General features: G+C 42.2%; 1 protein-coding gene across 3 annotated transcripts in view; it reads right to left on the reverse strand.

The window, feature by feature from the left end:
• The window catches only part of AIFM3 (AIF family member 3), a 74,481-nt gene that overhangs the window by 16,829 nt on the left and 42,432 nt on the right, over window positions 1-15,220 (reverse strand). For all 3 annotated transcript variants that reach the window (XM_075568717.1, XM_075568715.1, XM_075568716.1), the window contains 6 exons: window positions 10,409-10,495; window positions 8,915-9,006; window positions 6,982-7,112; window positions 4,875-4,990; window positions 1,014-1,085; window positions 399-462 (listed from right to left, as the gene is read on the reverse strand). In XM_075568717.1, the coding sequence (XP_075424832.1) occupies window positions 399-462; window positions 1,014-1,085; window positions 4,875-4,990; window positions 6,982-7,112; window positions 8,915-9,006; window positions 10,409-10,495 (562 nt within the window). The remainder of the gene's footprint in view (window positions 1-398; window positions 463-1,013; window positions 1,086-4,874; window positions 4,991-6,981; window positions 7,113-8,914; window positions 9,007-10,408; window positions 10,496-15,220) is intronic.

Here is a 15,220-nt window from a genome sequence, read left to right on the forward strand (position 1 = left end):
CTGACGGCTGCTGAGAGCGCTTGCGGTAAGCAACCGCAAGGCCAGGGAAAGCACCCGCTTTCCCTGCGCCTCAGCGCGCCTCAGCACGCCAGCAGGGACCGTGGACTCGGCCTTACTTTGTGCAGCAGGGGGTGGCCAACGCCAATCCTCATGGCCACCAACAGGTTTTAAGGATATCCATGCTTCAGCACAGGTGGTGTAGTTGTTGATGGAGTCACCTGTGCTGAAGCAGGGATATCCTTAAAACCTCACCTGCTGGTGGCCCTTGAGGATGGGGGTTGGCCGCCCCTGCTGTACATCACCCTCATGAAACCATTTGTCTGCCAACCCTTTATACAGTAACAATTGCTGTCATATTATTTTCCATGGGGGTATCCCCCAGTGTCTCTTTGCCTTACCTATGCCAATGATACACACATCAGCCCGGAGAACCTTTCCACTTTTCAGCACCACTTCTTTGAGCTTCATAGGGATATAAAAGGGCAGACTGTGAGCAATTAAAGAACAGGGACAAAGGGGCTTCCATTGATGCACTCTCAGTAAAAATGCAAGCATATAATAAACCAGATAGCATATTGACACACACAATATTAACCATAATGGACCCTTTCCCCTGCCTTTAATTTTTGTGTGTGCATGTTTTCCAGAAGTGTGGATCACTTATAATGTGTAGGGTGAGTAAGGGGCATATGTTGCTATAAATTACCTTCCAGTGCCAGACAAGACCTTACAGCCCAATTCTCTTCAATGGCTCATAAAGTTTTACATTTACGAAGCAGTTTTCTGCCATAAAACACCTTCTGGTGCTGGAAGAGACATTAACTTGACTTCCAGCTCCTGCAGGCGTATTATACCATAAGACTCCTTCATAAACATGGCCCAAAGGTGTGTTCTGGCACTGGATAGTGTTTTATTGTTATAGCACCACTTGGCAAATATGGGCCGTAGTCTAAAGTGTTGCCAAATGCAGCCCTGTAGAATGCTGCATTATATTGCTCAGAAATGTACCATACCTTTCCTTCCTCTTCTCTGAGCTCGGAAACTTCGGTCTGCATATAGAACTTCACCTTGTTGTTTTCAAACATCTGAAAATAAAAGGAACATACAGTATACAGTACAGTACGCCATTGTTGCAGACAATGCCATTATCCCCTATTTATTCTAACAATGAACCTCCTGCAATTTTCACTTGGTAACATAGGCTGTGAAAAGACATTTCCATCGAAAAGACATGTCCGTCGAAAAGACATGTCCATGCAGTTTAATCTTTCTGCTAATATCCAACTGGGTGAGATATTGATACTATATTTATAATAGTATAGATCTGCAGGGAAGCCTATAGAAAACCCCAATGCAACATTTGTCCATAACTGATGCAGTTTCCCGAGGGTTTAAATTATTTTTTGGGGGCGGAAGACTGAAAATTTAATTCACAGATTTTCTGAATGTAAATATCCTAAAAGAATCCCGTTAAGTAGGCGATAGCGAAGGTTATTAGTAAGAATGAAATAACAAAAAAATGTTTAAACAAAAATAATCTTTTATTTCTGCTGTCGCTAAGGTGATTAATAATTGTGTTTCTTTAATAATGATATTTGATTCCAAATTGTGTAAATTTACCCCCAGACCATCTAGGTTTGGTTAACAATTGCTGTTTGGGAGATATTTTAACTTCGAGTGAACATACTATATGTAGTATCCTACAATACAACGACGTACCTTTTTCTGTATATGTTGTAACATTGAATGATGACTATGGATATATTATGTAGAATTGTAGTTATTACTGTCATTTCCAGTTAATGATGGAATTGTTCCACTAGGGGTTAATTTATGAAGTTTTGGCATTTTTCTTCCCCTGTAGTTGGCGATAGCTGCGGCAAGTGGTTTTTCTGTTAGTATCAATAATTAGTGATATTATATCATTATTAGGGACCTGGTTTAGTGAGAGAGATACAATGGGTTCACCAAAGATGAGCGTTGCTGAGGTGTTACCCTGTGCTTTAGTCAGAAAAGGCAGGTGGCCGGCAAACTTATTATACCGCGGGTCACCAGGACCAGAAGAAGCCTGGAGACTGGAGGCTTTATGTAATATTCCCTCTGTGTCTTCAGGGAATAAAACGAAGCACCTAGTCATGGGGCGGCCAACTCCAGTCCACAAGGGCCACCAACAGGCCAGCTATTAGGAATATCCCTGCTTCAGCACAGGTAGTGCAGTCATTTTGACTGAGCCAATGATTGAAACACCTGTGCTGAAGCAGGTATATCCTTAAAACCTGACCTGTTGGTGGCCCTTGACGACTCGAGTTTGCCACTCCTGACCTAGTCCAAACTCCACTGTAAACCAAAAAAAAGGTTGTAGGTCCCATAGAACAGGGCCTACTAAGACTCCAAAATGGGGCACACAGGCATGAGTACAAAAGTAAAAACTTTATTAAACAAACAGCCGAAGGAAGACAAACAGACTATAATAAAACACTAAAAACATAGTGAACCGTCTCCGAATGCTATAACGATAACAAGATGCATGGATAGCAAGTGAGTAATAGTAATAGTAGAGACTCCTATATATGATACATGTAACATGCGTCAAGAGAAAAATAACTCTATAAGGAGTCCTAATATACTTAAAACCGCCAGCAATGTAGACCAACCTCACAATACAAATAATGCGTGGAGAATGGACAATTGATAATATGTACTTAACCCGAATAGGAAAGTGTATCCATAAAGCTTGCTAGTATGGCATCATCCCTGTATAAACAAGTATATAAATATACAAAGATGCAAAAGCAATGGTGGCAGCAACAGAGAATCAAGGCTGCCCCAGTAAAGCCGAGAGGATAAGGATCACAAATCTCTCAGTGGAATAAACATGCAAGAGTGTGTGTAGTATGTATGCGGATATAGATATGCTATAGCTGGAGGTGTAGTAAAAAAAAAAAGCAGTGCAATAAAGCACTCAAAGCAGGATATATGTGACCCCTTAAGGCCACCATACACAGTGACATCCGCTGCAGCATGTCAGGGAAACAAGTGAGCAACTGTGTGGTCCCGCATGGGAGATAATACCGTGTAAACTAATATCAATATCACCCCTCTAAACCAGCAAACACAGCGGTGCAAGCCGAGCCCAGGCCGGAGAGGGGAAGTAGCAGCTGCAGTCCTGCAGAGTCCCAAAGAGTTGCCCTGAGTAGTAATAGCAGCGGTACTGACTCCAGATAGCACAACACACAGTGTCCCGTAACAAAGGCAATAATGCTGATACTTGCTGCCACACACTGCTGTCGCACTGCTACTGGTCACAATGTCGAGGTCTGGAGATGGAAGTAGCGTGGGAGACAGAGAGCGGACACCCAACGCGGCGTTTCGCCAGGAACGGCTTCGTCAGGGGCGTGTCTAATGGTCCCCAGTCAGCTGATTTAAATAGGGTGGACAGATGACATCACTAACATCAAGAGGCGTGTATCCCAGCATAGTAATAAAAGGCATAAAGGAATACAGAATGCCCAGTTGAAGAACTGAAGGAGCGGCTCAGTGAGTAAAGACACTGACTGTCAGCAATGATACTGAGTTTGAAACAGGAGAACCTGGTCCTTTGCCTTTATCTCCCTGTGCCTCAGGCAGCATAGATTGTAAGCTCATTTGGGCTGGGACTGTGCTTGTGAAAATTCTATGTACAAATTCTGCGTACTGCGCGCTACACTGGGGATAACCTTTATCAGGGGTGGAGTGAAATCCTGCCCAAACCCAAGTACATTAAATAGTCACTCTCAATAAGCGATCAACTTGACAGATGTAGCAGCCCAATAGTTAAAAAAAGAGATTTAGCTAATAAAAAATAACCAGTTACGTTCAGCATGTAACCCATCGGGACCAATAGCTTTCCAAAAAATGTTTTTAGCCGTTTTCAGCCATAAGAGATCGTTCCGGCACTGAGAGTCATTGTACAGCCCGTTCACTTGAATGGGCCATAAAATCTTCCAGCGCCAGATGGTGTTTTATGGCAGGAGATATATAGACCTACATGTACTGCTCACCTGTAACTACATGTACTGTGTATCTTACTCCATTATGCTTACATGGAGTATAATGATTGGGATTTAATACATTTTCCTGACTACAATACTGGGGCAAATAGCAGCACTAGGCGAGGGAGACCATGCTCACCATGTAGTACAAAGATGGTGCAATTTTTGATATATAGGACTCACCTTTGTGACCGGGAATTGCACCAGATTGGAACCAAATACACATTATTACATGATCCATAGACGTATGATAAAAAAAATATTCTACCTCATTCATTTATGATTTTCTATTTGATATTTTTATATCCAGATATTAAAAAAAGTTTTGCTGGATAAAAAAAAAAAGTGCAAAAACCCTCCACCGTACAGTGTAGAGCAAATAAAAATCCCACTTGTGGTGCATTTGCATAGCCCAAACAGGTCTGCAACCCTGCCCTTCCCCATTATCAAACATACAATGCTGGTATTTTTATTTGCTACATTTTATATCGAATTATTAGATGATATTAGATCATTTTAATATATAATTATTGGGTGCTATTGTTCTCACTAATTTCACCGGGATGACATTTTGATAAATAGCTTATATAACAAACTTAAAAAGTTAGGAAATATCTTACAATAATATTATTGTGTATTTAGATCAAATTTGATACATGTACCCAATGTTTACGTCTGTGTTTGTAAAACTTATTCCCATTACGCCTCCGATTATTTAGTCGTGTATCACTGCTGGGAAACGCTATGTGCGCGGGCGGTGCTATACAAATAAAGATATACATAAATACATCCATAAAATAACAAGATCTTTCCCCTCAAATAGAAACTCATCTGGTAGGTTACCTTCAATATCGCATGTCCAACCTTTTCCCCAAGGAACTTCTTAAAGGGAATATCCTCCAGTTCGACCACAGAGACAGAGTGGGCCTTTTCACAGAGGTAGGCTGCTACTTCCATACCTGATGAACGATAGGGCAACTTTTTGTAGTTGTGAAACTTGGATGGATTAACACATACTGCACTATGGACCAGATTTACACACCTGTGCGGATCCTTGGTATACCTGTGATATCTTCTAGTGAATAAGGCTTAATACCATTGAATCAATGGGCTGTAAGGGGTCTTTCAGCCCTGGAAGGGTTCTCATTGCAGAAGACTGCTTAGTAATGAAGGATGTCCCTGTAAACCCACCGACTTCACTAAGGCAGTCCCCAAATATTTACAACTTCCACACAAAGGCACATCCCTATTACCTAAGATAAACGTTATCTCTTCCACTGTGGTGGAACGGTAAAAGCCTCTTAATAAAAAAAAAACATGATGAAATAACCTTATCAAACTCATAGTGCTGGAGAGAAGGCAATATATACCCATGTTCACTAAATGGTTCTAACCCTTATTCACTGGAATATACCATAGGTCAGGGATCCCACAACTCCAGTCCTCAAGGACCCCTAACAGTGCAGGTTTTACGGATACCCCTGCTAGAGCACAGGTGGTTCAGTCTAAATGATTGGGCCATCTGTGCTCTAGCAGGGATATCCTTAAATCCTGCACTGTTAGCGGTCCCTGAGGACTGGAGTTGGGGATCCCTGCCATAGGTATACCAAGGCTAAGTACTGATATCTTCTGTCACAAGTCTGCTTAGTAAATATGGACCTTACTCTTTTAGTCAAAATATGTAACTAAAGACCCTTCTTTTCATATAAGGAACAGGGTTAACATTGTATTGCAGGGCTTTATGCAGCCTGTATAATGCAATACAGAGGTAAATAATAGTTAATTATATTTGAATTGAAAGCTTTCATGCAGCATTAAATGAAAGAAACACGAGTATCTAGAGGTACTGATATTCTTTTACTGTTGCTTCTGCGTATGGGGTAATGTGCTTCCCCGGAGCGCTGTGTACGGGTGAGTTTGCCAAACTGTGCATTCTCCAATGGGAAACTTAGCTTCCAGATGGAAGTATTATAAAGATGAAACTGCAGTGCGATTCATTGCTAATCATCTCGACATTTGCTTCATCTAGAACTAGAGATGCGCAAACCTGTTCCAGTTCACGCTGCAAAAGCTACTGAATTTAAAAAAAAATCTATATGGTACAGAAACAGAATTCCAGGGCATATAATGCCAAATCTGCCCATGTTCATATTTGCTGTAAAACCTTAGACCAGGGATGGCCAACTCCAGTCTTCAATGGCCATCCAACAGGTCAGGTTTTAAGGATATCCCTGCTTCAGCACACATGGCTCAATCAGTCGCTCAGTCGTTGACTGAGCCACCTGTGCTGAATCAGGCATATCACTTATACCTGGCCTGTTGGTGGCCCTTGAGGCCTGGAGTTGCCCCGCGCTCTTCCCCAAGGCATTTAAATTAAATGCCGGCGGAGGGTGTGGCCTCTGTAACTTCTCTTACCTGCTCTTCGGCAACGTGTTGCCATGACAACGCAGCGTCAAATGGCAACGACGTCACATGACGTTGTTATGTCATATGACGGCATCAAAGCCAGAGAGCAGATAAGGAGGGGAGGGGGGTGCGCGAGCAGGGGGGGGGGGAGCAGACACGGGCGCACCCCTGCCTTAGACAATAAACCTTGGCTACTCAATTATTTTTATGAGTACTCTATGGGCAAAACTCACAAATATTGATCAGTATTGACCAAGTTTTTTTCTACCTGAAACACGCCTTAGTGTTAATGAAGGTAACCCCCCCCCCTCTCCCCCGTGCAAAGGATAGGTGTGTGTTGTTCCAGAAGAAGCAGATGAAATCATACATTTCATTAGACATTCATTTCAGCCTACTAGTTCATACTGACCAGCAGCCTCATACTGCACCTTCAGTGTCGGCAGTAGCATTACACCGTATACTGTATTTACTGTCAGTAAAGAGATGGCAGAACTAAACGTGTACAGATGTCACAGAAGATGTTGATAGAGAAGGGACACTTTACCCAAGAAGGATGCTCCCACAATCACTGCATTCCTGCTACTTGCCAACTTCACCACCCTATTGGCATCTTCGGGTGTTCGGATGGTGAAGACATTCTCCACTTCTTTCCCCTTGCAGGTGAGGGTTTTCGGGCTGCAGAGAATAAAACGTGTTAGTGCCTTCATCACTGATATTTAATAGGGTCGGCAGAGTAGAGGATTTGAAGAGTCAGAATATCTAATAAAGACAGGAACCCCCCCCAAAAAAGTGCATCTATTGTACATGCCTCATATATGTTCCCCAAAAGTTTCTGCGCGGCCTAAATTGGTGTAAAGCTCTCTGGTTAATGATGACCTGTATTAATTGTAACGAGTGTGCTAAGCATGCAATTTACATTGAACAGGACGACACAGAATTGCTCCAGTGTTGCCCAATTTTTGCCTTGGCACATAGGCCCTTGTGTAAAACGGGTCCACTTCTAGTTTAAAAAAACGGCACCAGATTAATCACAGAAAATAACTCCCATGTAAAATAGTAGGATTTGCTTTATTGCTATAGTATATTGTGTGTTACAATGTACTGCATGCACAAGAAGAGCAGTGACACATAGGGAGAAACGCATTAAAGTGCCATAAATGAGATAGCATGTCCCATTTCTGCGTCTGCAACACAAGGGATTCACCTGTCAACGTCTTCCCACACTAAATGTGAAGCCACTAGCGACCAGATTTTAAAGGTGCTGTCTCTCCAAAACCACATATAGGGGTACAGCACCTCCAAATAATACCTTCCACAAAGGACACAGTCATAAACAGTAGCTGGGCATGGTCCGAGATGATAAATACTCTCAACGTTACTCCCTACTAGTAGCATACAAAGTACAGTCATTCAAAATGATTATTGCCAAGCACAGCGCTCACATGGTGAAGATGCAGGTTAATCCAAATCAAGGTAGAAATCCCATCATCGCAAAGACAGTCAAAATCCAATATTCAAACAGATCACTTAACACAGGGGTGGGCAAGCTGTGGGTGCTGCACCCCCTCTGCCTGCTCTCCCCCAGTGCTCGCGCCCTCCCCACTTACCTTTGTGCCAACGTCAAATGACGCCGCGGGGTCATGTCGCAGCGCCCGAAGCGTGTAAGCGAGTTACAGAGGCCTCGCGCAGTCCCCAGACATTTCATTTAAATGCCTTGGGGGAAGAGCCTCGGCCTCTGTAACCGCCGCGCCACTCGCCCCCCCCCAAAATAATCTCACGCTCCCCAGTTTGCACACCCCGGACTTAAGATCTAAGGGGCTTGATAATAATCTATTGGGAATCAACATTCTGCATCCCTCCAATATTAGTATGGAATGATGTAACTGTATAAGGGGGTGAACAAAATGATTTGTCACTTATTATTGTAGCACAAGGGCCACTTCACTAAAGTGCTTCAGCAGCTGTTTAAATCCCCCACTGACATTCTTCCAGACTAAAAAAACATCTCATGCGGGATCTGATGTACTACTTATGTAGCTATTAGCATGGTTATATTTGTGTAAGGAAACCAATAATACTGTTAAATTAATTGAAAAAATGTGGTTTTCTGGCTGGCTACGCGGGATTACAACTGTGCATACTCTTGGTTGTGTTGGTGTGCGCCCCTAGAGCTGTTGTTACAAGATACAAAATGCATCAGCCGCGGTCCAAATATACCTTGGCTCAGGGGTGGGCAACTCTAGTCCGAAAAGGGCCACCAACAGGTCAGGTTTTAGGATCTCCCCGCTCCAGCGCAGTCAAGGACTGAGCCACTGATTGGACCACCTGTGCTGAAGCAGGGATATCCTGAAAACCTGACCTGTTGGTGGCCCTTGAGGACAGGTGTTGCCCACCCCTGCCTTAGCGACACAGCCCTTCCCCTATTATGACTGAATAAACCTATCTGCCATCTCCCGTCAGTGTTTATTTTAACTCACGTGCTACCGGTGGCTATCAGCAGTTTGTTGTACTCCATTCTGAATCCGTCTTTGAAAACCACACTCTTGCTCTTCACGTCCACATTGATGACCTGAAATCATTTCTGCAGAATGTGAATTTAAAGATGCAATCACTTAAAAAAAAACAAAAAAACCCGCTTTCAGATAAACCCAGGAGATGCACCCGTAATCACTTAGAAATGGGCAAATGTGCCAAACGGGACACAAATATATTACATACTATGAGCATAAAGCAGCCACATTATAAAAAAAACCCCGACAAAATAGGATAGATTATGAATATTCTATAGGAGACCTCATGGCACATTATTCAAGTGAATGAGCTGGAAGGTGTCTTCAAACTTCAGAAGGAATATATATATATATTGTGACAGAAACCAGGGGATGGTAATAAATTTCATATATAGGGCTCCCAGGATACTGACCAGTTTCTATCCTGTTTGGCTGGGAGTACAGCCTTATAATACATGCACTCCATCCCACAGTTTGGCAAGCGCTGGAACTGAGGGATGAGAGATCCAGACCAGAGTTTGTCTGCTGCCTGATTTCTGTCACCTGTCATGCTAATTAGAAATCAGGTATGTAAGACTGATTTCCTGTTTGCTCTTCCCTCTCCCCCAAGAGCCTGGAGGCTGGAAGGCTGCTGAAGTACAGAGGGGAAGAAGCCTCTTCCCCAAACAGGTTCAATCATTCTGTTCATTTATCTAAGACTGCAAAGATACTTATTTTGTTGGTGGAAGTGGACAAGCCACTTCCAACCCTGAGTCAGGGAATATCTAAGTTTAAGTTATCGCTCAGATGAGCAGCTTTTTGTTTGGCTTTGTTTATACTGTTTGCACTGTGGCAGTCTCAGTGCCTGGGACTAAATAAACCAGGCATAGCCTGTTTAAAGGAACAGTACGTGACGTCTCATCATTTAACCTACCCTAAAAGACCGTGTTCTAACAGTCCCGGACAGACGGCGGAGCCCCGGAGTAAGCCGTTTGTCACATATATACACGCGCGCACACACACACACATTATTTGGGTTATGGTGGGTGAAAAGATGACTAAAAACCCTCCACCATATAGCATATAAAAATATTAATATCAACAGGTCAGGTTTTCAGGATATCCCTGCTTCTGCACAGATGGTGCAGTCATAATAACTGAGCCACTGATTGAGCCCCCTGTGCTGAAGCAGGGATATCCTGAAAACCTGACCTGTTTGTGGCCCTTGAGTACTGGAGTTGCCCGTCCCTGCACTAAAGCCTCATTAACACTTTAGCGGGAGCTCATAATAATAATAATAATAATTATAATAATAATTATAATAATTATTTAAAAAAAATATATATAAAAATATGAAAATTATATAAAAATAATACAATAAAAAATAAAAAAATAACTGCACCTTTAAAGTAAACCCTTCCCCGTCTTCAAGTGCCACAATGTAACACACTGATGGGTTTTAACCCATGTTGAATTCCTTACCTGTGTTTCTGTCAGTACTTCAATGTCATATGTGTGGAAGAATTCCTTGGATCGGAGGAAAATCTGTTCTGCTTGAGAATCCATTGACTGCAGCAGAATAAATTGTTTTTGCAATTATTTTAGTGTAGGAAACTTTACTATGGAAAGTAGAATATTTTTGAACTGTGTATCAATCTAATCAGCTGCAATTAAAACAGTTAAATCACCTAACAAATTCCGTTTATTTTTTGTTGCTTCCTGTGAAAAGAATAGCAGGTTTTAAGTCATACCAGATCATGTGGAACTTTAATCGTATGAGATACATAATGTGTGAGAGTCAGGCCCAACAGAATTAGTACCCAGAACCTCTGCTATTCGGGGCAGGAGCTCACTATCTCAGATGCTGGATATCGCTGATACTTAGGGCTTTACTGCTCACACCTGAAAGTACTGTATGCAGTGACAAGGGAGCTGTCCAGCACCTGAGATAGTTCAATGCTAGCAGAGGTTGCGGGTTCTGTTGGGCCTGACACTGGTACCACCTTCATCACGAGGGCCCTTAGGCTTGTCAGCACAGTAGGGCCCCACTTATATGGCGGATTAGGTTTCCGGACCCCCCGCTGAAAAGCGAAAATCGCCGAAAAGCGGAACATAGCATTTGTGCGCTGTGCACAAAAAAAAAGGCTATATTCACCTGCGACCTCCTGTCCCTCCCCCCCTCCTCCCTCCTACTCCGTCCCAGAATGCAGCATTCCGGAAGCAAACAGAGGCGAGCCGATGAGGGATTGGTTGGGAACCGAGGAGGAAAGGGGGAGGGGGTGCGAGCATGAGCGTGCACGTGTGTATAGTTTGGGCTGCATGACGCAACTCGGGGGTAACGGACGCTGGTGTGCGCGCACCAAGCACTGAGTCAGAAAACATTTATATATAAAGCCACCGTATCCACGGAACGCCGAGAAGCAGGGCCCTACTGTATAGGTCTTATGGAAATCTTTTAGGAGTTATGGGGTGTGAGGGAGGTTTGAGGGGATATATATAGTGCTTGGGACTAGAATAGGTCTCTCTCTCGGCATATTAAATCCCTGTGCTAACTTGAATGGCCTTTAGCGCATATGTGATGTTAGGGGGAACGGCCCCTCTTGTATATCGTTGGCACCAACAACCGGAAACCAAATAGCCATACGTTATTTGAGGAGTAGCACTGAGTAACGTGGGGTTATTTGAGGAGTAGCACTGGGTAACGTGGGGTTATTTGAGGAGTAGCACTGAGTAACGTGGGGTTATTTGAGGAGTAGCACTGGGTAACGTGGGTTTATTTGAGGAGTAGCACTGAGTAACGTGGGGTTATTTGAGGAGTAGCACTGAGTAACGTGGGGTTATTTGAGGAGTAGCACTGAGTAACGTGGGGTTATTTGAGGAGTAGCACTGAGTAACGTGGGGTTATTTGAGGAGTAGCACTGGGTAACGTGGGTTTATTTGAGGAGTAGCACTGAGTAACGTGGGGTTATTTGAGGAGTAGCACTGAGTAACGTGGGGTTATTTGAGGAGTAGGCGTTATAATTATTAACCTAATGTTAATTTAGGTTTAGTTTAGTGGTATGGCCCTAAGGGGGGGGGGGTAACAAAGGTTATGTATTATGCTCTTGTGAAGTATATAGGGGGAGATGTATCAACGGCAAACGGAACAAAACTTGAAGCAGATACCTTGATACATTAACGCAAAGAGACGCAAGATGAAAATGGCGCAATGTGCATCAATCTTGCTCAAAACTTACTATGATACAGCTCCCCCTTAGTATCAAGACTAGGGGTGGGTAACGCCGGTCCTCAAGGCCACCAACAGGTCAGGTTTTCCAGATATCCCTGCTTCCGAACAGGTGGCTCAGTCTTTGACTGAGTCACTGATTGAGCCACCTGTGCTGAAGCAGGGATATCCTGAAAACCTGACCTGTTGGTAGCTCTGTGTTAAATGAAAGCAACTTGTTACTGAAGTTTCTCCCGTTTGCTGTGTATCTTTATCCAGTGGAGTGTATCCCTGCTCGGACGTTGCAGCATCTTATATACAGAGAAAGGGAAACTATTACCGGCCCTGATACAGAATTTATTACATCGTATTCTAACATATGTGTGTCCGCTCACCTCTCTCCCTAATCTCAGCCATAGCTTTCCTCAGATCCCAGACTAATGCACATAGGGAGAGAGAGAAGGAGCGGCTCGGTGAGTAAAGACACTGACTGGCACTGAGTTAATTCTCTGTGCCCCAGGCACCAAAAACATAGATTGTAAGCTCTACGGGTGTAACCTGTCAGCCCTCTCCCTCGCTGTTAGTGGCAAAATCAGCTGTCTCTCTCTCTCGCCTGTATGTATTGTAATAAGCAGCTGCAAGTAGCCCCCACCTTTTTTCCTCCAGCTATTTTTACACAGGCATAGGAATGTACTAAAAATCGTGAATGCCTCTTAGGAAAAACGAACATGCAAACTCAAATTATTTGTGCAACATTAACTGAGTATGAGTATATATTAAGTTTAAATTAATAATATTTTCCTGTCTGAATTGAAAAGTGGAAAACAAGAGTATAACAGGTATAGGTTTCTTTTTCCCTCAGAATGTTTTATTTTTAAGTATGGATATGGTAAAAAAAAAAAAAAAAAGGTTGATTGATTGAGTAATCCCTGTATGTGTGCTTGTAAGAATCTGGGTGAATTCTATCTATGTGAAAGTGTTATTTGCATTGAATAATAAGAATACTGGTTTATTGTATGTATACAAAATGACTATTCAGGACTTGCAAATGATTCTAAAATAAGAATATAATTAATTGCTCATGATTGAAATTTAATTTCTAAAAGGTGTACACCACCACAATAATATAAACTAATTTACACTGGGCAGGGGAAAGTTTTGGGTATCTGGTTTTGGGTATCTGTGGAGAAAAAGAATAAAGAAAGGATGAATTATTTTTGTAAACAGTCCAGTCACTGGAATAATAAGGATGTTTATCGTACTGGCCAGGCGATTTATTTCCTTAACCAGAATTATAATTCTTTTCCTCTAAATCTCCACAGATAAAATCAGGTGAATATCTTATATAGAATAACAGGGGAAATATATTCTAGACACAAAGCTAACTAGAAGCTCAGCATTTTAAAAATTAGTTAAAAAAAAAGAAGTTAATTATGATATGAAAAAAAAAAAAAAAAAAAAAGGGATATCTTTATTAATTTATTCTGCAGGATCAAACTGTTTTGTTTTCCTATTTATTAAAATAGGTGAGAAAATATGTGTCTGTTATTTTTTGTAAAAACTGGTTGAATGTGTGAAAGAAGCGTAAAATTCTGTTTGTTTTGTATCTGCGCTCTGTGCTCTTTTTGTGTATAACCAGTAACTAAACTATCTAAAAGTATATGTTAAAGCCTACAATTTTCTGTTTAACAAAGATCCAGTTTTAAGTTTTGAATACCAGAAACATTGTCGGGCTGTGTGAAGAGCTGCATATTTCAAGCTGTCCCAAATTGTATTGCAGTAACCAGTAATTAACCATTTTTTCTGTTACAAGGTTTTGGCAGGAAGCCCAGAGAGTTATTTGAGCTTGTTATATGGCTTGAAATGGTAAAAGGTGTAAATTGATTAATATAGAGTTCAAATAAACAGAGGACAGTAACCCAAAATGAGCACTCTAAACACCTGGTGGGTGGGTAACGAAGTGGTTAAAACTTAAATCTTTAATATCCGTTTAAAATGGGGATTAAAATGGGGATTAAAACAAATATTAAACGCTCAGACCCTATAGTATGAACACAATGTAATGTTCTGGATCACTGATGAACTGCATAGAATCACTAGTGTATTGCAGTGGGAACAGGTGGATAAAGTAACCACTAGTCCAATGTAATTAGCACAGAAACTCTAGTGCTGAGCCATGTATAAGTGTGCAGACCCCGAAATAGCAGTAAAGCAACGTACAAGGAAAACGGCCCCTGACCAGGTCTGCCAGTATACTTATAATAATAATAATAGCATTTTCTTCTATAGCGCTGCTGGTTGTGCGCGGCGCTTTGCAGAGACATTTTTGCAGGCGCGGGTCCCTGCCCCGTGGAGCTTACAGTCTACGTTTTTGGTGCCTGAGGCACGGGGAGATGGAGTGACTTGCCCGGAGTCTCGGGGAGCCGACACTGGGAGTTGAGCCGGGCTCCCCTGCTTCAAGCTCTCAGTGCCGGTCGGTGTCGTTGCTCACTGAGCCGCTCCTTCTCATATACTAGAGGGTTCTCTATGGAATTATTTTTCTGCAAAGTTGATCAAATATTTAATATTTTATCATTTTTAACCATCTTTTTCTCTCAAATGTGTCCCACCTTTAAATCTGTGTCTATAAGTTTTTATGCTACAGGTTGTTCTTTCAGCAAATCAGATGCTATTTTGTGTTCTAAAAGTTTCTGTCAGAAGACTATAGCAGATTATATTTATATTCAGTAGGGTTCTTTTGAGATTTTTTTTTATGAAAATGTTATACCCAAAGGTTTTAGGTTAGTCTTGCTATACATCAAGCAATTCCATTAAGGTTATGCTTTAAATGCTGTTATCCTTTATATGATATTGTTCACATGTAATACAAGTGAACAAAAGGAGGGTGTTATTGCTGTTATTATTGCTGGCTACCCCTGAAACCATATGGCAAGGGCTGAGAGTGTCAGCTCTTGGCTCTTGGGTGTAATTGTAACGGATTTTCTGGCCTGACCCACCCAATCTCATATTGGCCCCTGTGGTCTAAGCAGTCCCCATTAGTGTAGTGTCTGGTGGTGCACCTGTTGGCAACAGGACTCCTGAGTCTCCCG

The sequence above is a fragment of the Ascaphus truei genome, chromosome 13, assembly GCF_040206685.1.
Source record: "Ascaphus truei isolate aAscTru1 chromosome 13, aAscTru1.hap1, whole genome shotgun sequence".
NCBI classification, from domain to species: Eukaryota; Metazoa; Chordata; class Amphibia; order Anura; family Ascaphidae; genus Ascaphus; species Ascaphus truei.